The sequence below is a fragment of the Coregonus lavaretus genome (assembly GCF_964263955.1).
Source record: "Coregonus lavaretus genome assembly, chromosome: 36".
Lineage (NCBI taxonomy): Eukaryota > Metazoa > Chordata > Actinopteri > Salmoniformes > Salmonidae > Coregonus > Coregonus lavaretus.
In genome coordinates, this window is record NC_140023.1 from 17805319 (window position 1) to 17831895 (window position 26577).

Below are 26577 nucleotides of genomic sequence, written 5' to 3' on the forward strand. Positions count from 1 at the left end.
CAATGTCACAGGAAGGCCAAAAAGATCATCAAGGACACCAACCACCCGAGCCATGGCCTGTTCACCCCAGTATCATCCAGAAGGCGAGGTCAGTACAGGTGCATCAAAGCTGGGACCGAGAGACTGAAAAATATCTTATATCTCAAGGCCATCAGACTGTTAAATAGCCATCACTAGCTGGCTACCACCTGGTTACACAACCCTGCACCTTAGAGGCTGCTGCCCTATATACAGCGAGGGAAAAAAGTATTTGATCCCCTGCTGATTTTGTACGTTTGCCCACTGACAAATAAATGATCAGTATATAATTTTAATGGTAGGTTTATTGGAACAGTGAGAGACAGAATAAAAACAAAAAAATCCAGAGAAACGCATGTCAAAAATGTTATAAATTGATTTGCATTTTAATGAGGGAAATAAGTATTTTACCCCCTCTCAATCAGAAAGATTTCTGGCTCCCTGATGTCTTTTATACAGGTAACGAGCTGAGATTAGGAGCACACTCTTAAAGGGAGTGCTCCTAATCTCAGTTTGTTACCTGTATAAAAGACACCTGTCCACAGAAGCAATCAATCAATCAGATTCCAAACTCTCCACCATGGCCAAGACCAAAGAGCTCTCCAAGGATGTCAGGGACAAGATTGTAGACCTACACAAGGCTGGAATGGGCTACAAGACCATCGTCAAGCAGCTTGGTGAGAAGGTGACAACAGTTGGTGCGATTATTCGCAAATGGAAGAAACACAAAATAACTGTCAATCTCCCTCGGCCTGGGGCTCCATGCAAGATCTCACCTCGTGGAGTTGCAATGATCATGAGAATGGTGAGGAATCAGCCCAGAACTACACGGGAGGATCTTGTCAATGATCTCAAGGCAGCTGGGAACATAGTCACCAAGAAAACAATTGGTAACACACTACGCCGTGAAACACTGAAATCCTGCAGCGCCCGCAAGGTCCCCCTGCTCAAGAAAGCACATATACATGCCTGTCTGAAGTTTGCCAATGAACATCTGAATGATTCAGAGGAGAACTGGTTGAATGGGTTGTGGTCAGATGAGACCAAAATGGAGCTCTTAGGCATCAAAGTGTCTCCGGACCGCTCCTGTCTCAGCCTCCAGTATTTATGCTGCAGTAGTTTATGTGTCGGGGGGCTGGGGTTAGTTGGTTATACCTGGAGTACTTCTCCTGTCTTATCCAGTGTCCTGTGTGAATTTAAGTATGCTCTCTCTAATTCTCTCGTTCTCTCTTTCTCTCTGAGAACCTGAGCCCTAGGACCATACGTCAGGACTACCGGACATGCTGACACCTTGCTGTCCCCAGTCCGCCTGGCCTTGCTGCTATTCCAGTTTCAACTGTTCTGCCTGCGGTTACGAAACCCCTACCTGTCCCAGACCTGCTGTTTTCAACTCTTAATGATCGGCTATGAAAAACCAACTGAGAGACCTGAGCCCTAGGACCATACGTCGGGACTACCGGCCGTGGTGACTCCTTGCTGTCCCCAGTCCGCCTGGCCTTGCTGCTATTCCAGTTTCAACTGTTCTGCCTGCGGTTATGGAACCCCTACCTGTCCCAGACCTGCTGTTTTCAACTCTTAATGATCGGCTATGAAAAGCCAACTGAGATTTATTCCTGATTATTATTTGACCATGCTTGTCACTTATGAACATTTTTGAACATCTTGGCATGGTTCTGTTATAATCTCCACCCGGCACAGCCAGAAAAGGACTGGCCACCCCTCATAGCCTGGTTCCTCTCTAGGTTTCTTCCTAGGTTTTGGCCTTTCTAGGGAGTTTTTCCTAGCCACCGTGCTTCTACACCTGCATTACTAGCTGTTTGGGGTTTTAGGCTGGGTTTCTGTACAGCACTTCGAGATATTAGCTGATGTACGAAGGGCTATATAAAATAAAATTGATTGATTGATTGATCAACTCAACTCGGCGTGTTTGGAGGAGGAGGAATGCTGCCTATGACCCCAAGAACACCATCCCCACCGTCAAACATGGAGGTGGAAACATTATGCTTTGGGGGTGTTTTTCTGCTAAGGGGACAGGACAACTTCACCTCATCAAAGGGACGATGGACGGGCCATGTACTGTCAAATCTTGGGTGAGAACCTCCTTCCCTCAGCCAGGGCATTGAAAATGGGTCGTGGATGGGTATTCCAGCATGACAATGACCCAAAACACACGGCCAAGGCAACAAAGGAGTGGCTCAAGAAGAAGCACATTAAGGTCCTAGAGTGGCCTAGCCAGTCTCCAGACCTTAATCCCATAGAAAATCTGTGGAGGGAGCTGAAGGTTCGAGTTGCCAAACGTCAGCCTCGAAACCTTAATAACTTGTAGAAGATCTGCAAGAGAAGTGGGACAAAATCCCTCCTGAGATGTGTGCAAACCTGGTGGCCAACTACAAGAAACGCCTGACCTCTGTGATTGCCAACAAGGGTTTTGCCACCAAGTACTAAATCATGTTTTGCAGAGGGGTCAAATACTTATTTCCCTCATTAAAATGCAAATCAATTTATAAAATTTTTGACATGCGTTTTTCTGGATTTTTTTGTTGTTATTCTGTCTCTCACTGTTCAAATAAACCTACCATTAAAATTATAGACTGATCATTTCTTTGTCAGTGGGCAAACGTACAAAATCAGCAGGGGATCAAATACTTTTTTCCCTCACTGTACATAGACATGTAATCACTGGCCACTTTAATAATGGAACACTAGTCACTTTAATAATGTTTACATACTGCTTTAACTCATCTCATATGTATATACTGTATTCTATTCTACTGTATTTTAGTCAATGCCACTCCGACATTGCTTGCCCTAATATTTACAGTTGAAGTCGGAAGTTTACATACACTTAGGTTGGAGTCATTAAAACTTGTTTTTCAACCACTCCACAAATTTCTTGTTAACAAACTTTTCTGAAAATGATGTCATGGCTTTAGAAGCTTCTGATAGGCTAATTGACATAATTTGAGTCAATTGGAGGTGTACCTGTGGATGTATTTGAAGGCCTACCTTCAAACTCAGTGCCTCTTTGCTTGACATCATGGGAAAATCAAAAGAAATCAGCCTAGACCTCAGAAAAAAACTGTAGACCTCCACAACTCTGGTTCATCCTTGGGAGCAATTTCCAAACGCCTGATGGTACCACGTTCATCTGTACAAACAAAAGTACGCAAGTATAAACACCATGGGACCACGCAGCCGTCATCCCGCTCAGGAAGGAGACGCGTTCTGTCTCCTAGAGATGAACGTACTTTGGTGCGAAAAGTGCAAATCAATCCCAGAACAACAGCAAAGGACCTTGTGAAGATGCTGGATGAAACAGTTACAGAAGTATCTATATCCACAGTAAAATTAGTCCTATATCGCCATAACCTGAAAGGCCGCTCAGCAAGGAAGAAGCCACAGCTCCAAAACCGCCATAAAAAAGCCAGACTACGGTTTGCAAGATCATACTTTTTGGAGAAATGTCCTCTAGTCTGATGAAACAAAAAGAGAACTGTTTGACCATAATAACCATCGTTATGTTTGGAGGAAAATGGGGGACCTTGCAAGCCAAAAACACCTTCCCAACCATGAAGCACGGGGGTGGCAGCATCATGCTGTGGGGGTGCTTTGCTGCAGGAGGGACTTGTGCACTTCGCAAAATAGATGGCATCATGAGGAAGGAACATTATGTGGATATATTGAAGCAACGTCTCGAGACATCAGTCAGGAAGTTAAAGCTTAGTCGCAAATGGATCTTTCAAATGGACAATGACCCCAAGCATACTTCCAAAGTTGTGGCAAAATGGCTTAAGGACAACAAAGTCAAGGTATTGGAGTGGCCATCACAAAGCCCTGACCTCAATCCTATAGAAAATGTGTGGGCAGAACTGAAAAAGCGTGTGCGAGCAAGGAGGAATACAAACCTGACTCAGTTACACCAGCTCTGTCAGGAGGAATGGGCCAAAATTCACCCAACTTATTGTGGGAAGCTAGTGGAAGGCTACCCGAAACATTTGACCCAAGTTAAACAATTTAAAGGCAATGCTACCAAATACTAATTGAGTGTATGTAAACTTCTGACCCACTAGGAATGTAATGAAAGAAATAAAAGCTAAAATAAATCAATCATTCTCTCTACTATTATTCTGACATTTCACATTCTTAAAATAAAGTGGTGATCCTAACTGACCTAAGACAGGACATTTCTACTAGGATTAAATATCAGGAATTGTGAAAACTGAGTTCAAATGTATTTGGCTAAGGTGTATGTAAACTTCCGACTTCAACTGTATATATTTCTTAATTCCATGATTTTACTTTTAGAACACAAGCATTTCACTACACCCGAAATAAGATCTGCTAAATATGTGTATGTGACCAATAGAATTTGATTTGAGCGCTCACGCACACACACACACACACACACACACAGACGAACAGGTATCTATCCTAAATGTAGTGTTCCAGTAAACTCACTTCTTGCTGAGGTGCCTGGCCACGTCAGACTTCCTGAAGCCATCCAGGTTGAAGAGGCGTTTGGCCAGGCGCTTGGCGGCCTGCAGGTCAGCCTTGCTGCCGTTGGCCAGGGCCTCGGTGCTGCCCAGGGCCAAGTGCTCGCCCAAGTCTTGCTGTGGGAACGGGTCTGGAGCCCGGTGGCCTGGCTTCTCCCTGACAGACGACACAAGGAGAGGAGGGATGACTCACATGAGGCTGTTATAGCCCTATTAAAACAGGTAGCTAGGTAACAAATCGATTATACCGGACAGGTTTGGGTCTGTTTAGAATTCAACTGTATTACGTTTCGCCAAACTGTATAATAATAATAAAACTGTCGGTGCCAAACTGTCTTGGCACATAGTAAAGAAGATGATTGGCACTGGCAGGTGCCATATTTAGATCAGATCACTAGCAGGTGCCAAGGTTATTGTCATGGGAAGAGGGCACACAGCCCTTCCATACTTGGCAGAATATAGCCAGTTGTAACAGAACCACTGCTCCAACTGTGCAGCTGTATTATAACCATACAAGCCTTTCAACTTCCATCTATTTTAACATGCAGTACACAGAGATTAACTCTGTTTTAAATCCATTGTCTCCAAGGGAAACAACCGTATATCTTCTCCATTGCTCCACATTTCTTGCACTCATAACACGCAACTGAATTTGTTTATTTACAGCCCCTCCACCTTCAGGCTCTTATTAATAGCAGCAGAGTACGTACATATCCCAACCAGAAGCCATGGATTACAGGCAACATCCGCACCGAGCTAAAAGACTAGAGCTGCCGCTTTCAAGGAGCGGGACACTAATCCAGACGCTTATAAGAAATCCTGCTATGCCATCAGACGAACCATCAAACAGGCAAAGCGTCAATACAGGACTAAGATTGAATCCTACTACACCGGCTCTGACGCTTGTCGGATGTGGCCGGGCTTGAAAACTATTACGGACTACAAAGGGAAACCCAGCCGCGAGCTGCCCAGTGACGCGAGCCTACCAGACGAGCTAAATGCCTTTTATGCTCGCTTCGAGGCAAGCAACACTGAAGCATGCATGAGAGCACCAGCTGTTCTGGACGACTGTGTGATCACGCTCTCCGTAGCCGATGTGAGCAAGCCCTTAAAAAAGGTCAACATTCACAAAGCCGCGGGGCCAGACGGATTACCAGGACGTGTACTCAAAGCATGCGCAGACCAACTGGCAAGTGTCTTCACTGACATTTTCAACCTCTCCCTTACAGAGTCTGTAATACCTACATGTTTCAAACAGACCACCATAGTCCCTGTGCCCAAGAAAGCAAAGGTAACCTGCCCACAAAGCTCATCACCAAGCTACGGACCCTGGGACTAAACACCTCCCTCTGCAACTGGATCCTGGACTTCCTGACGGGCCGCCCCCAGGTGGTAAGGGTAGGCAACAACACATCTGCCACGCTGATCCGCAACACTGGGGCCCCTCAGGGGTGCGTGCTTAGTCCCCTCCTGTACTCCCTGTCCACCCACGACTGCGTGGCCAATTACGACTCCAACACCATCATTAAGTTTGCCGACGACACAACAGTGGTAGGCCTGATCACCAACAACGATGAGACACCCTATAGGGAGGAGGTCAGAGACCTGGCAGTGTGGTGCCAGGACAACAACCTCTCCCTCAATGTGAGCAAGACAAAGGAGCTGATTGTGGACTATAGGAAAAGGAGGGCCGAACTAGCCCCTATTAACATAGATGGGGCTGAACTGCAGCGGGTCGAGAGTTTCAAGTTCCTTGGTGTCCACATCACCAACAAACTATCATGGTCCAAACACACCAAGACAGTTGTGAAGAGGGCACAACACCTTTTCCTCCTCAGGAGACTGAAAAGATTTGGCATGGGTCCCCAGATCCTCAAAAAGTTATACAGCTGCACCATCAAGGGCATCCTGACTGGTTGCATCACCGCCTGGTATGGCAACTGCTCGGCCTCCGACCGCAAGGCACTACAGAGGGTAGTGCGTACGGCCCAGTACATCACTGGGGCCAAACTTCCTGACATCCAGGACCTATATACTAAGCGGTGTCAGAGGAAGGCCCACAAAATTGTCAAAGACTCCAGCACCCAAATCATAGACTGTTCTCTCTGCTACCACACGGCAAGCGGTAACGCAGCACCAAGTCAAGGACATGTAAATGTGCTGGAGAATTTCTAGAAAAAAGTCCATGCACAGTGCTTTAGTAATAAGCTATTTCCTAGTGGAAAATATGTATGCAATGATATGAGTCATGTATGGAAAGGATAAATCACCATAATGTCAATTAATTATCTATAAAAAAGAGAGTTGTTTCAAAGGATAAACATTTCCATTCACATCTACAAACTATACCCACAATAGTCACAAAGCAAATTGACTTAAGTTAGACTTATGTCTCTGCAGACATTTGAGAAAATAATCGGAGAGCCCCTTTAAGAGCGTGGATGGAACTGTCAGCAAATCCTTCCTACAACAACATGGTAGAGAGTCCATTCATCGCAGAAATGCCCATGCATTTACAGTGGGTGAATCCCCATCGAGATAAGATGAAGTAATCTGCCCTACCAAATGAACAGCGTGGTCCTTTGGTTAGTGGTCCACCTTGCTTTTCGCCAAGAGAGTTCCTCCTCAAACGCATGACTCCTTTCAAACCTCCACAGCAAGGTAGCAACCCATCTCAGGATAAAGAACACCCCTATTTATTGGTTGTGTTTGGTTTATTCCACCGGCCCTTTGGGTCACCCCCTCTGACAGAATGGTCCACCACAAAGGAGGCGGGTGGGGAGATAAGTAGCAGGGGGCTGAGTTTGTTTATTCTTAAAACAATGTGTTTATGATCCACTCCTCCACAGAAAGGGAGAGAGAGAGAAAGACTCCCAGACTTATTTTCCAGGGTGTGGCGAGGAAGCCAGTGTTCTTTTCAGGGACGATAGCAGGAGTGGCCGGCGGACATTTCATTCAACAGCGTCCATGGAGAGACAGAGCTCTATAGAAAAGTCTCAACATTTAAACCAGACCACAGCCTTGAGCCTTTATATTAACACCAGGTTATGTCCTTAACTTTACAGTTGATTGTAAAGTTGGTTGTAAAGTTATACAAATTGGCTCTATCGCAAGCCAACATCTTATGTCCCCAAAACAGCAGTTTCATAAACTGGTTGTGCTGCATCATGAGAACAGTCAACCTTCTTTGGTTGTAGGTTATTATAGTAACTGAATAACTCCCCCCTCCTAGGTGAAGCCAAGGCTGCTGATCTGAGAACACTGTAGGTGAGCCTCTGTCGTAAGGACTAGAGCCAACAGGTATTAATCACTCTATTAATAACACCATGAGGTGCCACATAGTTTCTCTGAACACACACTGTCACGCTCACCCTGTACATCAATGTAATGTACAGCACCCATTTCTTACCAGACACTGTATAACACTGTCCAGCCAGCTAAGAGTCACAGCAACACAGATAATCAGCTCACACTTAAACATTTCATAACATTAGACCATTCATAACAATGTAAAAAGCACATGATAAAGTCAACCTCTGCTGTCCATAACACTGTTAAGGTCCACACACCTCTGACAAACAGACAGAAAGCAGGACAGGCAGATGGAGGTAGGTATAGTACAGTGGGGAACTCACCGGTAAATGGCTGGGTAGGGGGCATACAGGTACCCGTCTTCCAAAGCCCCGCCCCCCCAGCAGAGCAAATGCCATGTTGACAACATGCGTGCCATGTTGTCCCCAGAGCCCTGCCCCTTTCACACCCAACCACGGCACTCCGCGGTGAGGTAACCCTGCCAGTCAACAGTCTGTCCCACTGACCACATCGATCCTCCAGCCACACACCCGACACTGCACTGCTCTCAGCCTGAGCCTAGCAGAGCCTCATGGTGCATTTCACAACATGTTCTCTTCCATTTCCCCTCCTTTGTGTCTGGATACTCTCTTTGCCTTATTTGGCGCCCTAATCTGTTGCTGTCCTCCCCTGCTGTCCCGTCTGCCACTCTCTCTTTAACTCTCTCGCTCGCTTTGTCAGTTCCTCCCTCTCCGGCTCCCTGTAGCAAAGATGGTGGATAAATTAAGATAGTTCACACAGGCCACAGAGTTTCTAAACCACCACAGAGTTTCAAACTGTAGTGTCTTTGCTTAGGCCGTTTACTAAATAAAATAAAACAATTCGTTCCGGTCTACTTAACTGGGTGTGAATGAAATAGCAGCTGGGTCTGGTCTACTTAGTTCATTGAACCAGAAAAAAACAGAGTGGGGTGTCTCGCTTCCTCTTCCGTCTCTGCCTGTAGCTCTTGTTTTGAACTCTGAAGTATCCAAGCCAGTGTGGACACAGTATGTGGTAATAGTTTGGCAGGATCTTTGTTGAACTCAAAGTTACACTCGGCCAGTCTCAGCCTTTCACTGCCCTCTCGCTCTGTCTTTATCCGTCATGTGCCTCTCTCTGTGGATGGCTCATCAGCTGGGCTATTTTTTATTGCTGGAGAAAGCATGCATTTCCTCTCTCCATGGCTGCAATCCCACCTCCCTTCCCCTCTCTCTTCTCTTCCTCTCCCCTTCCCTCTCTCCCACTGATCCCACTTTCTATGTTTCTAACCTACTTACTGTTTAGAGAGAGCTCCTCTCTCTCTAAACAAATACACATGTAGCCTATCAGATTTAAATCACAGAACAGTTTCAGTAAAACTCCAGTGTGTCAGTGTTGCAGGAAAGCCAAACAAACGGAAATGAAAGATAATCAAAGTAGCATACAACAATGACATCACACAGACTGATGATACCAGATCTATTCCTTTACTAATAAATATATTTCATATTTACCATAGAACAGACCTTATGGTTTTACTAATTCATATTTTAAAATCATTGTTGACATGGCTTCTGGCACAAAAGGTAAAGAGTCTAGCCAAAGATAAGACTCCTTCCAGACCACTCAGTCCAACAAATCTGGCCGTAGAACAATGGGTCTCTTGTTGTCTTGTGGATCAAAAGCCAACTGAAGTGAACTTGATATCCTCAAAGTCAATTTGTAACACATCTTTAAATTAGCTTTTGATTCAATCAAACTGCCTTTTGGAGTTTGATCAAAATACTTTGGAAATCGTGAGAGTTCATGGTGTGACTTAAAAAGGAGCCGTGTCAGTGGCCCCGCTGCTGTTGATACTGTATCCTCCTGTGACTTAATAGTCCAAAAGAGTGGTCGACCTCACACCCAACGGTCTCTTTTCTATTTTAAAACCCTGAAATCACATGGTCCAGGAAGTTAATACACAGTTGCCATGGTTACCAAGTATGGCTGGCTGAGCTACAGATCTGATTGGCTGCCTGACAGGAAAGGCGGTGCAACCAAGGAGCCAGGTGGCATGGCAGAACGGGTTTGACTGACTGTAAGTGAAACCAGTGACACTAAACACAACACACACATGGACACGCTCACTCACTGAATAGCTGGCAAGATACACTGGATATGAGTAAGCCTACACATATGGGAACATATGTTTTATATAATATACACTTATGGGTAAATGAACATTCACTAATAGGACCCGGGTACCCAGATGTTCCTCAGGCCTCTATTAATAGAATTTGTCCCATAAACTAAGTTATAATAACTTCATTCTTGGCAGGGTTGGTGGGACTGAGATACTACATCTTGGAATGAAAATAACACCAACTTATTAGCCACTCTGCGTTACACATGTCCACTTAAGAAGTAAAACATCATGCACACAAATACAATCAGACCATGACTCATTTCCAACCACGGAGGAATGATTTTCCGCATCCAATCAAAAGTTCCTCTCATGGTCCACTCTGCAAGTCCACATCCATACCTTAACCAGAGAGGTATCATACCGCTGAGCCCAAATCATAGGACATCAAACCACAACACAGTCAACCCTATACCATGTAACAGACAGTACTGTACTAGTATTAACTACTTTCTGGATAAACGTTCCAAAAGAAATACAATGGCTCTCTGGCCTCATCTAGTGGTACAACTACATTTCTGCGGTTGAGTTCAACAGGCATATAACGTTTTACATTTTCATCATTTAGCACTCTTATCTAGAGCGATTTACAGGAGCAATTAGGATTAAGTGCCTTGCTCAAGGGCACAGACAGATTGTTCACCTAGTCGACTCGGGGATTCGAACCAGCGACCGTTCGGTTACTGGCCCAATGCTTTTAACCGCTAGGCTCCCTGCCGCCCTCTAGGTTAGAATTAGTGATACCCAGAAGCTCCTTTCAAACACAAATATTTAGGAGAGATATCCTAATCTAATAGGAATTGGACATAGAGGGGTTTTCACCATTTCTCTAATCTCTTGAGAATTGAGACACCTAGGACTCATGACCCGCTCAGAGGAGCTCAGCTCCGACTCCCCTGGGGTAAGTGTGATGGTGAAATGCAGGGCACAGTTAAAGAGACTGTGGGAAGAAGGCAATTCAGTCTTATTTGCACTCCAGCATTAGGCCTTCTGAGCTTTGGCGAGTCTGGAGCATCTCTACATGCTTAATATGTTAATTTGATCAGGTCAGACAGATGCTGATCAAAACAGCTGTATGCAAAACAGACACTATCTGTCATTATTGGAAATACCAGACCAAACATATGTCATACATGCTTAGATTATAGGCTCTAAACTCCAAATGCAATCGAAGTAATTAGGAACAACCATTCAAGGGACAACACATGAGATTTTAGTGACAGTGCTTTTGTAGGTCGTCTAGGAGCAGTAAAGAGCTGTATTACCAAAGCAGCATTAAGCGGTTTACCATTATGAAACAGCATAATAGGATACTATATCTTATAATAGGATCTTCATATAGCAAAATACAGTGAGCTCCAAAAGTATTGAGACAGTAACAATTGTGTTGTTGTTTTGGCTCTGTACTCCAGCTCTTTGGATTTGAATTGATACAATGACTATGAGGTTGAAGTGCAGACTGTCAGCTTTCATTTGAGGGTATTTTAATCCATATTGGGTGAACCATTTAGAATTTACAGCACGTTTCGTACATTGTTCCCCCATTTTAGGGGACTAAAAGTATTGGGGAAAATTGTTAAAGTAGTCAAAAGTTTAGTATTTGGTCACATATTCATAGCACGCAATGACTACATCAAGCTTTTGACTCTACAAATTTGCTGGATGCATTTGCTGTTTGTTTTGGTTATGTTTCAGATTATTTTGTACCCAATAGAAATGAATGATAAATATCCTACTCCCAAGACAAGCTATACTCTCACCATTACAATAACAGGGAAAGGTTAGCATTTCTTGGGGGGTATGATATTTGTGTGTCTGTAACTCTCTCCCTCATCATTATTCACGATTCATCCAGGATTACCCGTAATTATGGTAGCATCCACATTAATGTAGAAGTGTTTAGAAACATATTCTATTCTTATTTACAATAAAAGTGACTCCTAAATGACAGAATACATTACTTACCATTCATTTATATTGGGCACAAAACAATCTGAAACACAACCAAAACAAACAGCAAATGCATCCAACAAATTTGTAGAGTCAAAAGCTTGATGTAGTCATTGCGTGTTATGAATATGGAACCAAATACTAAACTTTTTACTACACATATAAGTGAATTTGTCCCATATACTTTTGGTCCCCTAAAATGGGGGGACTATGTACAAAAAGTGCTGTAATTTATAAACGGTTCACCCGATATGGATGAAAATACCCTCAAATTAAAGCTGACAGTAATAGTCATTGTATCATTTCAAATCCAAAGGGCTGGAGTACAGAGCCAAAAAATATATAATAATATGGAGCTCACTGTACGTGTTGACACCACCATCTCCAGCACACATCTTTCTAACAATGGTAAACAAACACAAAAATGCATTCAAGAGATATCACAGCTAAATGATCCTGTAGAGGTTGGTGAAGGGATTGTGATTTTGTGCGTGCGTGTGACCACTTTCTCCTGCACGGACACAGCAAAGTTGCTGATACAAAACAGTCTAAATTAAGTACACCTTAGATGTCCATGCTTTCAGTTGGACTGATTGTCACTCACCTAATGAGAGGCAAGTCTAAGTTAGACTTAGTTTGCAATGAGTCTTTCTCCAACCGGGACTTCCCTCCTGAAGTAGAATCCTTCTCAGATGAGCTGCTGAGCCCGTCTCCTGTGGGGGCCAGGGTGTTCTCAGAGCGGACGGCGACAGACACACTGGGAGGCTCTGGATGGGCCAGGGGGGCAAAACTCAGCTCGATGATGTGACGCGCACTCTCACAAATCCGGCTCTGGATCTCAGGGGTGAGGGTGGGAAGGTCAAAGGTGAAAACGGGCGGGCCGCTGGAGGTCAAGAGGTCAACGCTGTCCAGGCTGCTGTAGGAGGTGCCCTTGGCCCGGTGAGACTCCACGATGCTCTCAAAGTGGCGGCTGAAGGAGTCCAGGCCATCCGCAGAGGTCCTGCGAGGGCTGTTCACTGAGATGGGGGACTTGAGGGCTGACTGAGAATCCGATATGTTGTCCAGGGGACGACTACAGGAAAAAAGGATGTAAAGGTTTTTCTACAAGTGCAACAGATCTGTACATTTTTTCAATGAAGACACAATTTAAGACATTTGTAACAAGTATTTTAGATATGAGGTAGGTACAGGTACTGTAGGTATGAGGTGTTAAACTCATCTCTCTATAATTGCCTTCAAGGTATGGTGTGTTTGAACTTCAGTGAATGTCTCACCCCTTCAGCAGCAGACTGTGTATCTGATTATCCTCCTGGGTGGCATGCTGTCTCTTCTTATCCCCCTGCATCCTCACACTGGCCCAGCTCACCACCTCCTCCTCCAGCTCCTCCACCTCTCCGTCAGTGCGGACTATGGTACTGGCGCTGGAGGACAAGGTGCCCAGCACACTGCGGTTACTCCCAAAGGCAGAGTCCACTTCCACCTCCTCCTGTTCTCGCTCTCTCTCTGCCTGGGCCTCAGCTAACATTACCTCATCCAGGTCTGTTTCCCTATAGCATTTCAGGGGCACCGCATCTAAGTCCGTCTCAGAGTACTTGATGGTTTTCCGGATGATGCCCGTCTTGGGTGAGATGCCAACCACAGTGACTGGGGGCGGAGTCACCAGCTCCACCTCCACCTGTTGGACGTTGTGATAGGATAAACTCTGGCCCTCATCGTCCAGCCCCCTCCAGTGACTTGTGGGCTTCAGGGGCAGGGAGGAGGGAGGGGTGGGCTTGGGAGACCCACTGGAGGTGCCCCTAGGGGGGGCTGTAGAGGAGTCTGGGATATCGAAAAAGACAGAGGATGTAAAAGTGTTTTAGTCAAATGCCATGTTCTAAAAACCATGCACAAATAGTCAAACATTTCTTGTTCTAAAGACCAGAAGTCAATTTATAGATTGTATTCCATTATGATGGTACTGTGTATTGAGAGGACTGACTATGGTAATAACATTCAGGGCTCTATTTTCAGCTGGTGCCAAGGAGGCACAAGTGTCAAATGCATGTTAATTTGCAATTTTGTCATGTAAAAACTGGCGCAATGACCTTTTCTAGCACTAAAGCCAGGTTCGGCAATTTACCTGTTTAACATCAGCTCGCTTGCGCTGAAGTGGGAGGGGTGGCAATATTTAAGGTGTGTCCTTAAAAACCAGCCATGACGCACAGTGCCCATGGAAGGAGAGAAATGTGTTTTGTGCCAGTGAATCTTGTATTTCGAAACCGATTGGTTTCCCCCCCATTTCGATTAAAAACCAAGCATAGCCTACCCTCCCCTTAATAAAGGCTGATTTAGCAGTATTGCATAGGTGCATCTTTTTCTCCTGGCCATTAGCCAAACGTAGCATATGAATAAAGAGATTTTAAATGGTCTTTAACTTTTTCAAGTAAGCTATCCATCCCCATTTTCAAAGGGCTCACCTCGTCCGATTACCAAATACATGCTCCTCCAAATTATTAAGTCCTCCTATAATGCCATATCAACAGTGGATAAAAAAAAAAAATCAAAAGTGCCTCGCACATAGGCAATGATACAAAATACTAGGCTCCTGTCAATTGTATAGACGTGCGAATGTTATGTGTAAAGACATTTAGACCTACGTGTGCACACAGTGACATGTATTGAGAAGAAGTGATTTATGATATCATGCTTCTGACCCAATCCTATTTAGAAATATTGTTGTTGGGTTTCAAATTAAAAGAAAAACTAACTTACTAGAAAGGTTCACCGTCCACGGGTTTATGGTGAGAACGTACATGGCTCGAATGTAATGAGATTTCGTCTGCAAATATGATCTATAAGATGGTTCCATTATGTTTATAAAACATTACATTTTTGATCAGTATAACAGTGAATGGACATTGCCCCTTTCTCTTTATATTGGATCTTTATCCAGCTCCTGTGAAAAGTTTGGATGTGCGTAAAACTCTCCATAGTCTAAGTTGCCTTGTCTGTATTATACACCCATGGGGAGCAATTATGGTGCCTGTAACTGTATATAGACATAGCCTATTTAAAACAAGTTGTTGATTTGTTTTTATTAGAATTTGATTATAATTATACACTGTCTTTTTAGGCCTTATCAATAGCCTAGTGAATTCAATCTTACTTATCGACACCGCTTGGCATGTCCATGTACAAATTGCAATTTACAGTAGGCCTAGCCCCTATATCAGTGTTAATGCTATAGCCTATGTTTAGCAATGTATTTCCATATTGAAGCAACGCAATTAGAACAATGTGTACTGCCAACATATTTAGCAAATATGGGGCACGCTATTTAACGAACTAGGCTATAATGGAGTAACATTTGAATTGGAGTTATACACAGTCTCCCACTGGCTATAAGGTGAATGCACCAATTTGTAAGTCGCTCTGGATAAGAGCGTCTGCTAAATTACGTAAATGTAAATGAGTTGATGACAAGGCAATACATAAGAGACCATAAATATACAACTTGAAGCAACCACATATTTAGCCATGGAGCACATTCTGATTGGCCAGTGAGACACCAAGCCTCGACACACCCAGAACTTGTTTATTCATCAAAACCCAGCCCTTTCGCGCCACCGCCAGCTACTGTGCCCATAACTCCAGTTGTGAAAATAGCAAAAATATTTATGACACCCCCAAACCTATAATACTACCGCCAGCGCTAAGATTTACCATTGCGTTAGGTTTGTTCAAATAGAGCCCTGAATGTTTTTGTAGCACTAAGTAAAATGACCTGTTCTAAAGACCATGAAAATGTAATAAAATGACCTCTTCTAAATGTATAGATTGTTATTATGACGGTACAGTTTATTGTGAAGACATTCACGGTTTTGGGGCCTATAACACACTGTCTGTAATGAATACTGTAATACAATAGTGACTGATGGAAAATGAGTGTGAGATGCAGAGAAGGGATAAGGAAAATGTAATCAAACACAAGGGGACAGATTCTCTAAGGTCTACATTTCGTTAACAGGAAAGTACACATTAAATGAAAGACATTAGCCATGTGTGATGCTGAGATGTCTAGACTCTGAACCAGGGGTCGGCGACAGGCAGCCTGAGGGGCTAAAACTGACCAGTGAGTGATCATTTGTGCCCCCCCCCCCCCGTTTTTGGTCAAGTTTAATTTAAGAAATCGGTTCCCAAGTATTCCCACAAATAAAAAAAGAGATATGTGATCGTGTCTCAATGTAATCAAGGTATGAAATGATTGTATTTGAAAATACAATCTCTTTTTGGTCTTAGTTATGGTCAATTTGCAGAGTACAAATTATTATAAAGATGTTCCCACCCCCCGACCAAAACGTCCCCCGGCTAAATCTAGTTACCTACCCCTGCTCTAAACTATCAATAAAGTGCTGTAACCTTTTGGGTGAACAAAGAAAGTGTTTGTGTTGCAAGAGAAGGATGCGAGTCAGTCAGAGTTAAAAAAGGACAGAGCTAATGCCAGGCCATGATGGCTCTAAAGCCAAATCTAGCCAAAGCTAATTGGATTACAGGAGTATTGTGTAGCTAGCTGCTTGCTCATGAGAAGGGGCTGACGAACTAGGAAGTCTGAACTAGAGGAGGAGGAGGAGTAAGACAGTGATTAGAGCTCTTTCAGGACAGGACCGCCCACCTTTAGAATCATGGCAGTCCTCTGTGGGCTGTCCGAACAGGAACTCCCATTTGGCATGGGCAATCCTCTGAGAGTGCAAGGACGGGCCCAGCACAGAGGAACGGCTGTCCGACTGATGAAAGACAGTGAGAATGATTGAGTATATGATAAGGGATAATGCACACTTCTCTCTTACACAGTCTCTCTTACACACACACACTCTCGCTCACCCACCTGCATCCCAGAAGCAGTGTCTTCAGTGTCATTGCTCTTCTGGCTGGACTGGCTGGATGTCTCTGGAGACAGACAGTACCTCTCTGGCTGACTGCTTTCCCCCAGACTGCCTGTCACTCCACTGGAGCTTTGGGAAGACCCCAGCAGTTCGCTATGGTCCTGGGTCTCCCCCCTGTTTACCCCATGTTTATCCCTCTGATACCCCAACACAGCTGCATCATCCCTCCTCTGTTGCAGCTCTTCCTTGGTCACCACACACACTCCATCACCATCAGCAGTCTGATCCTCCCTATTGGACTCCTCTTTGTCCGCAACGGACACATTCTCCCTCCACTGCTGCATCCTGGAGGTCCAGCTGTCTGGTGGCTCCACGTCAAGGCCTATAACCAGGCGCCTGCTGCTCTCCGGGCTGTCCCTCGGACCCCCTCTGTCAAAGAGGGTGTCGTACTGTCTCCTATACAGGCCGGGGGAGCCCCGGTCTCCCATGTACTGTGGGGGCTGGTGGCGGTGCAGGGTGGGGCCGTCTTTCGCCAGCAGCTCAGCTCTCTGCAGCCGAGGGTCTACAATAGGGGTGTGGGAATCCACCACTAGGTGCAGCTTAACTGGCATGGCTGGGGAGGAGATGCCCTTCTGCTGTAGGAGTGGAGAGGCTTGCCCCAAGCCTTGGCCTGGTCTGGACTCTCTGGAGTGGCGTCCAGCACTAGGAGACTCCTTGTCTGTCCACCTGTGGTCCTGGAGGTGGGTGTTACTGTTAGCTTCAGGGTGGTGCTGCGCTGGAGAACCCGTGCCCTGGAGGGTGGCATAGGGTTGAGACTCCCTAGAGAGGTAGCCAGGCCTGGGGCTCTCTGACCTGGCCGAGTCAGCCTGGAACGGGGTGGGGGAGGGAGTCCTCCTGTCCATGAGGATGGTGGGAAGCTTGGTAGCCTCCTCTGCCAGCTTACAGGCCATGTCAGGGCTAGTGGCCTGGGAGATACTTCTCCTGCCACTGGTCTGGTTCAATCCCTCTCCCAGCTTGCTACCATTTGACTGACCTGTCTGTTTGGAGTTGACCTTGTTGGGTAAGCAGGGGCTATCGCTAGGAGTGTGGCTGCTGGTGTGACTGCTAGTCCTCTGATTGCAAGAGGCTGAGGTGCTGGTAATCATGCTTGATGGTATGTCATGCTGGATTGCAGTGGGCCTCCCTGTAGGTAAAGGCAGGTGGAACTTGGAGGACAATCTGGGGCTCTCATCCCCAAACTTGGAGGACAACCTGGGGCTCTCATCCCCAAACTTGGAGGACAACCTGGGGCTCTCATCCCCCAGGTCCAGCCTGTTGTTATGGACACCATGGTGGTGGCGAACACTCGAGGGGGACATGGTGTATTTGTAGTAAGACTGCCTGGCTTGAACGAAGAGCTGGTCAGAAGCTGGGCTTCTGGGGAGGCCATTTAAACCAGGGTTCCTGTCTGGGTCTATGAGGTGTGCATTGACGGGCAGCGTTTTGGCACCCTGAGGCAGGACCGGGGACCCACCCCAGGACTTGCAGCGGGGCTGCTGCTGGTAGTGCCGGGGCAAGCTGGGGCTCTGGTCTGGCCTGTAGGCTGCCAGTCTGCGCCTCAGTTCTGGGGTGCCAAATTCCTCCATGGCCCTGTAGGTGGCTTCTCTGGCTACAGTGTCCAGAGTGGCCCTGCGGAGACAGGGGGAGCCCCTGGGGGACAGTTTGGGGCTGGAGCTACCGGAGGGCTGCCAGCTGTCCGACCACACAGGGTCACTAAGCCTCTTCCTGAGGTGGGCAGGCAGATACCTCTCCTCCATGCCTATACTGAAGGGGTTCTCAGGTATACTTTGGCACAAAGCACTGCGGGGGCTGTCCACAGACTTAATGCTGGCTTTCTCTACGTAGCTAAAGCTGACCACAGAGCGCTTGCCCCCATCCCCCACACCAGAGCCATCGTAGGACCTGCACCCACTGGTTGGAGTGGAGGGGGCAGTTAATCTCCCAGAGGAGGCAGGGGATAGGGGCACCCTCCCGTGGTAGTGCTCAATGTCTGAGGAGCGGGCACGCACCAGAGTTCCATACTGTGGCCCATTGGGTGCAGGCTGGAGAGTGGAGAGCAGTTGACCAATCCCCAGACTTTGCCTGTGGTGGATGGGTGGCCCTGAGTTGTCCGGTAGGTCCAGCTGGAAATTGACAGAGTGTCTGGAGGAGGACTTGGAGGGGGTGAGGCTGGGACTGCTGCCCCCAATTTTATGCACCCCCCCTGGGGACATGGAGGCTGGGCTGGGGGTGGAGGTGCAGGTACAGGTGGAGTGGCTGGGCGTGTGCTGGGACTGAGGTAGGATGTCAGGCCCTTGGCGCACTAGTGGGTGAATACCCTCCACACCACCCCCAAACTCCTTCTCTTCCTCCGGGACAGACCTCACCTCCACATACAGGTGCAGGATCTTGCCTGACTGAGACATGGTCCCCACACTGGCCTCAGTGCAGGCCTCTGTCTCTTTCTTGTTGTTTGTCTCCTAAACTTCCTTTCTAACCCGAAATGAAACAAAATGGGTCCATTTGGTGAGGGTCAGTAAGCTGGAGGATGATTGGCAGGTCTCTTCGCAATGCTCAGCTTAGTTTTAGTCTGTCAAAGAGAAAGAAAAAGAGAGAAGAACATATTAGGAACATGTTATTTTAAAAAGACAATAAAACAAACAAACTGACATCAAAGACTGTTACTGTATTCAGAATCCATGGCTGAATGTGTGTGTAAGTTTGTCTTGGAGGAGCCGAATGTGTGTTATGCTATATAAACACCTCTGATCTACTTTCATCTTCGTAACCTGAGGTGATGCTGTCATGCCATTGTCTACCAGTCACACCATGACACCATAGTCTAGGGGTGCCTTCCCCTGACCCCCTGGGCGGGTGACTGTATGCGACACAGATCTCGATAACAGCTTTACTCCCAGTCATTCTGACTGAGATTCAAGGTTGTGAACTATAAATGAAGGCCTACCCACATGACAAAAGTATATAGTATACTATGGGACTTTACAGTAGTATTGAAGAAATCTACTGGACAAAATACTCAAAGAGCACATTTTCCATAATCTGTAGGTAGGTATGACTGAAGTCTGAACCAACAGTTCAGAGCTTCCACTCTTTTTTTATAACTTGTAGGGAACACAATATACAGGCCACACTCCAAAAAGCAAGTCCTGCAGGCTCTAGTTTTGTCTTATCTTGATTATTGTCCAGTCGTGTGGTCGAGTGCTGCAAGGATAGACCTAGTTAAGCTGCAGCTGGCCCAGAACAGAGCGGCATTTCTTGCTCTTCATTGTAATCAGAGGGCTAATATAAATACTATGCATGCCAGTCTCTCTTGGCTAAGAGTTGAGCAGAGACTGACTGCATCACTTCTTATTATAAGAAACAATGTGTTGAAAATCCCAAATTGTTTACATAGTCAACTTACACACAGCTCTGACACACACCAGGGGTCTTTTCACAGTCCCCAAATCCAGAACAAATTAAAGAAAGTGTCCAGTATTATATAGAGCCATTATTGCATGGAACTCCCATCTAATATTGCTCAAATGAACAGCAAACCTGGTTTTAAAAAAAATAAACACCTCACGGCAACACCTCACGGCACAACACCTCTCCCCTATTTGACCTAGATAGTTTGTGTGTATGTATTGATATCTAGGCTACGTGTGCCTTTCTTAAATTGATGTAGTTCTGTCCTTGTCTATTAATGTTCTGTATTATGTCATGTTTCATGTGGACCCAAGGAAGAGTAGCTGCTGCTTTTGCAACAGCTAATGGGGATCCTAATAAAATACTATACTTGGCATGTAGGTTTCTGACTTATGGGTGGCACAAATTGGGATTTTGGGACGGGAAATGGCAGGGTATATGCTAATTAAATACTATAGTAATTACTGTAGTGTTTTTGCACATTGTAGTGTTTTTGTGGACATTACTGTTGAATTCACTGTAGTGTTTTTGCAGATTGTAGTGTTTTGCCTAACATTACTGTAGTATTTATTTGCGTGTTTTTGTGGTCTGTAGTATACTGTAGTATTTACTATAGTATTTTACAGAATACTATAACATTCTATAGTAAGTCCTACACATGATTGAGCTATACTACAGTGTGTAGTTTAGTATTCTACAGTATACTACAGTTTTCTACAAAATTCTATAGTAAGTACTGTAGTATTCTATTGTAAACTGTAGTATTTTTTTATGTGGGTATAGGTATTAGTCAGAAATAGTAATATAGTATCATAAGTGATGACGGTAAACAGTTGGTTATGATACAGTACAGGTCTTGCTTGGATGCATCTGTGATAGACTCCACAAATGTGTCTGATTGCTTTTTGGCCACAGACCTGTTAGAGCTCTATTGGATTAATCAAAGCTATTTTCACAGGTCAAGGATCCTTGAACTTGAAGGCTCAGAATTAACCAAAACATGAGAGACTCACAATAGCAGGCAGACAAGTTACTGTTTTTACCCAAAACATTCCACATTCCAAGTGTTATATTATTCATCCAAATCTGTAGTCTGTCAAGTTCACACTCACACCATGTCCTCAATCTAGAATAACAAGTGTAATATTCCCTCAGTTTGTGTACACAGATATCAGAGAGAGGCAAAAAATATAGATGTGAAATGGACACCTACTTGTTTAATAGAACCACTGGGTGACTGGGTCAGATTCCCACCAACCTGAAAAAGTTAAGTCCAAATAACCTCTGTCTGGCTGGCCCCAATACGTTTTGTTGTCCTTACAGTATGCATGTAAAATTGAATACTACTTCTACCACTAAATCTGTAGTGTGGTTATTTCTTTATCGAATTCCACAACAAGGTTAACTCACTGTTCTTGAGACAGAGGCCAGGGCCCGTGCTTACGTTATCGGATACATCTGGCAGGAGTGAGACATAGTTAGATTAGTTGGGCCCGTATGAATTGGAATAAATCCAGAGGACAACAACCAGACTGCTGGACATTATTACAAGCCAGGAGACGGTCCTAACGTTTTCATTTAATCGCTTTTTAAAATGTCAGATCCATTTCCTTTCATCCAATTCAAACCCCAATTATCACACATATCAATCTCCCCTGATGACCAGAAAGAAGAACATAAAAATCACTCGCTCCTAAAAAGGAACGCCTAAAACATCATGTCAGTGTTTTTCACAGACTAGAAACCAAGTATACAATTTAAAAACATCTGTCAATTCGAAAACTGTAACATATCAAAGTATTTCTAAAACCAGGAAACCAATAGACATTCATATTAATAACATCACAAGGCCACATGTTGAACTGGTTGTTGAACAAGGCACACAGAGTAGAGTACAACCTCATAACACTTGAGGATCAACATATGCCCCCCGCCCCTCCCTTCCGTCTTTCTCTCTCACACACCTGCTCATATTAAAAACACACTCACACCCTGATGAGCAGGGTAGTTCGGCCTACTTTTTCTGTACTCTGACTTAATAGGATTCCCCACCCCCCACACTCTCTCTCCTCCATTACTGTTCAACCTACAGACACATACTCTGACACCATTTCTCCCTTACCTCATAGTCCTCTTCATCTTGCTAACAGCATCCGCCATCCCCTGAGTGGCAGCAGCACAGTCTGGGGCTGCCTCCTTCCTAACTCTTTCTCTCGTCTCCCTTTCTCCTCTTTACCACCTCTAGACTCACAGTGGCTGTCCGCTTTGCCAGCTCATCCATACTGGATTTACGCCTCACTGTTCTCCTCCAGACCTGCCTAAGTCCAATAGAGCTCAGTCTTCCACCTTCTGCCACTCATGGTGCTTTGTCCCTCCCTCCAGGAAGAGTGCTCGACCAATCAGATCCCTTGATCCAGTGCTGTCTTACCGGCCCAATGGCTAGTGGTGTAAAGTAGTCTGTTTAGCACTAACAGATGGTGAAGGACCATGCAGCTTATAGTTCCTGGGACGGTAACAAGGTCAGAGGGGACTGGGGCCCTCCTTTTATTCAGAGGATAGAGACTCATTTGGCTAATTTGAGTCGTAGGGGGTAACAGATGTGAACCTCGGAGGAAAATCAAGGATAAACAAATCCGAGGCATCACCTTCACACCCTCACGCTTAGACAGACAGTCATTTTCTCTATCCCTCTGATAACCCTACTAGCACTCTCTCTAGGTATCAACACTTACTGTCTGGCTGTAGCATGTCTACTCTACCTCACTAGGAGGTTCTGGACTTGGAAATTGTATGTAATAAATTCTGTCAATCAAGTTTGATGACAGATAAATAGTAGAGCAGAGACCATGTAAATTATTTTCTCACTGCCTCATGGAAGTGACAGCTTAACAAATGGCACCCCACTGTATTGTGCCACCACACCTCACTCTCTATTTTCTGTGGTTTGGCTGCAATGAGGAGTGAATTTCCACAGCTTCCCCAGTCAATCTTCTCCTGGCTGGTGTCCGATCCTTCCAGACAAGAATGAGGGGAAAGGTCTGGGTCTGCTTTTCCTCTCCGGGATTTGTCTTTCCAGACAGAGAGATTACCCCGACAACGCACTCGGAAAACAAGCTTTACAAATGGTGATCTTTAAGTTTCAAGTTTCAATGTCACGTGCACAAGTCCAGTCAAATGCTTTTCTTGCAAGCTATAAACCCAATAATGCAGTAATCACTATCAATGTAGTAATAACAATAACATAAGGTAGAACAAAAACACACAATAGATAAAAATAAGAACATGAGAAAGTAAGTAAGCTATATACAGGGTCTTAATAAGCCTTTGCTGTAAATGGTCTTGTGGCGTCACTGAAGTTAATGAGTGAATGGTTTGACTTCACTGGGCTTACGCCAAGGGGGTTTCAGAGTCTCCTCAGACCCAAACACAACGTCAGATTTCAGAACAAGGGAGCAGCAATGGAGCCTATTAACAGCTGAGACTAATTCACTTGAGACAGATTCAATTTCATGTCACAAGACTGACCAGAAAGTAAATTGTATGTAGCTATATCTTAATAATATTTTTACCCAACAGCAGCTGAGCATATAAGCAGATAACGTCAATGTACAGTATGGAAAAATCAACCCCTTACTCACCAAGATTGTAATCCCCCACAGTCAATAGTTGAACGCCCTACTCTTAATTACAGTCACGTCCACTGACCATGTAGAGTCAGCTGTGGTTTTATCTGGTGACAGTTTAAAAGCCCTATCATCATAGCTCAGATTCTGAAAGAAATCATCACAGCCTGTGAAAAAAAAAATGAACTGCAGAATGCCCCCGCATTGTCTTCAGTCCAGCTATAGGACATCAGAAGGTTTTATGGCCCTGAAATCTCACTTTATGCACTGGCAGACAGATCGATGTCTCATATGCTTAACCAAGTACCTTACACAGTCAGATCAATCTGGGCTGGAGAATGGCGCAATGCACTACATCTGTTATTGGAGCAATCTATTCTCTGAGGCGATGCAGTGCCAAGCCAGGCTGCAGTGGGGAGCCTGGGGAAAAGAGAAGAGGGGACATTTTTAGAATACATTCAGTCCGTCACCTCTAGGTGACAATAAAACTTTGATTCCTCCAACAAATATCATCCAGTTGTTCTTGGATTTCAGCAGAAATGTGGTTCCTACAACACACACTAAAATGAAGCAATAGCAGAGTAACATACAGGTAGGTCATGGACCTATAAGGACTGCTGAAATATCATGGCCTCAGCATTAAAACTGTGTCATGGGCTCCTGTGTCTGTCTGTCTGTCGGGCATGCCCACATATCAGCCACGCAGCATCTGCATAAATCATTATAGCCACACAGTGGGGGGTGGAAGGAGAGGTGGACTCACTTGAGACAGCGTCAGAGGAGAAAGAGGGTAGAATTGATGAGGTGAGATGTAGGAAGGACAGAGTGTGTGAGAGAAAAAGTGAGTGTGTATGTATAGGAGAGAGAGAGACCCAGAAGTATCATGCAACAGCCTTACTGACTGAGTAGCACCTGGGCCAACCCACTGGGCACAAACTGGTTGAATCAACGTTGTTTCAATGTAATTTGTCAACGTATTGTGATGTGGAATCTATGTAGAAAATACATTGGATTTGAAAAAAGTAATCAACTGTTGTTTTGAAGGTGAAATTTGTCATCATGGTAAACAAATTTCAACACTTGTATAGAATATGTTGAATTTGTATCTTTAAACCAACTTCAGATCTTCAACATTATATCCACAACAACAAAAAAGAGCTATAGGCTGGGCAGCACCTCCTACTGGAGAACTGGTCTATCTACAGCTACCCTTTGGTCTCCGATCCAGGGTTTTAACCAAGCCCAGCCATGCTTAGCTAGCATATTTGTCACTGACTATTACCAATGTGTTATCGTGGGAATGATTGTTGAGAGATCTCCACTTAAAAACTAAATAGATTCACTGTTGCTATCGAAGTAATTCCGTATGGTAGGTTTAACATAGCAAATAAAATGTGACCATACCACCGATATATCATCAATGATGCTATTTAGGCCTTTATAGCATTTACAAAGTCATCAACAGCTATTGTTTCAATTCAAACCAGAAATCAACTAACAATAGACAATACAATAGGCCTAGGGTTTCAAGCTGTGGTGATTTAAATTGTAATTATATTTATTGATATTGAATTGTGTAGGACTAAATCAAATCAAACTTTATTTAAAGTGCATTTACAGTTTGATTTGACTTAGTCATTTACATTTAAGTCATTTAGCAGACGCTCTTATCCAGAGCGACTTACAAATTGGTGCATTCAACTTCTTTAACTTCGATTTTTGGTTGAGATTGAGAAGTGAATCCAACATATCAAGTAATAATTTGTAGACAAACTGGAATTAAAGCCAGACTAAGTCAGTGGCACAGATGGAACTATCCAAGCAGAACATACATCTCTTTCAAATGTTGATATTTGATAGCATTGACAAACAAAACCAATACAATATCACTTTTGTACAATAAATAGCCTAAAGTTAAGGCTGTCTTAGAAACGTATGTAACATTCAACCTTAAAATTAGTAACACATCCATGGCCACATTTTGAGGTTACTGGAACTACACATTTCTTCTTATGTAATCATATAAAGCATGCATGTTCAAGATAGCATGCCTAGGTCATTGCAGGTCTGTGGAGATCTTGACAATTGCTGTAATAATCTGTGCAGAATCTTGAACGGCATTGATCACTTGCACCATGTACTTTAAATGTAATCTTAACTGCAATCCAGGTCATTTGGTTCTGCTATTAGATGAAACACAGTGATAACACATTCATCTTTTGTATAAATAAACAAAATATCTGACAATGCATTCCCATTTAAACTTTGTTGGGCTTTTAGATGGTTGAAAGCATAGTGATATAACACATTGGAAATTCAACTAACTTTTGGCTGTCTTTTTGAGTGGGTGAAAATAAGTTGTAATCTCATTGATCAACATCGCAACTAAATATGACCCAATTATCCACGTTGAAATGACATGGTGTGCCCAGTGGGAAGGGACTGCAGTCAGTGAAGGGCTGTTTATAGAAACACTGTCATCTGATAGGCTGGAGGAAATGGAATAGGCCTACTGCCTCTGCACTTCAAAAGTCTTGTCAGACACAGCGATTAGATATGTACTAAATAGGCTGAGGTATTCAAATCAAATTTTTTGTGGTTTGTGGACAGCAACGATACCAGGTCGCAACATAGGCTACTAGTAAGAGGCAACAACTTGACATGGAAGGATGATTGTAAATGACTATCTG

At 44.5% G+C, this 26577-nt stretch overlaps 1 protein-coding gene across 1 annotated transcript in view; it reads right to left on the reverse strand.

Annotated features, from left to right (window-relative positions):
• Positions 1-14749, reverse strand: part of psda (pleckstrin and Sec7 domain containing a) — a gene marked incomplete at its 5' end in the record, with an annotated part of 31300 nt that extends 16551 nt beyond the window's left edge. The window contains 4 exons of the mRNA XM_084153056.1: positions 4477-4668; positions 12587-13027; positions 13230-13773; positions 14707-14749. Coding sequence (XP_084009182.1) covers positions 4477-4668; positions 12587-13027; positions 13230-13773; positions 14707-14749 — 1220 coding nt within the window. The remainder of the gene's footprint in view (positions 1-4476; positions 4669-12586; positions 13028-13229; positions 13774-14706) is intronic.
• Between the last annotated feature and the right edge of the window lie 11828 nt (positions 14750-26577).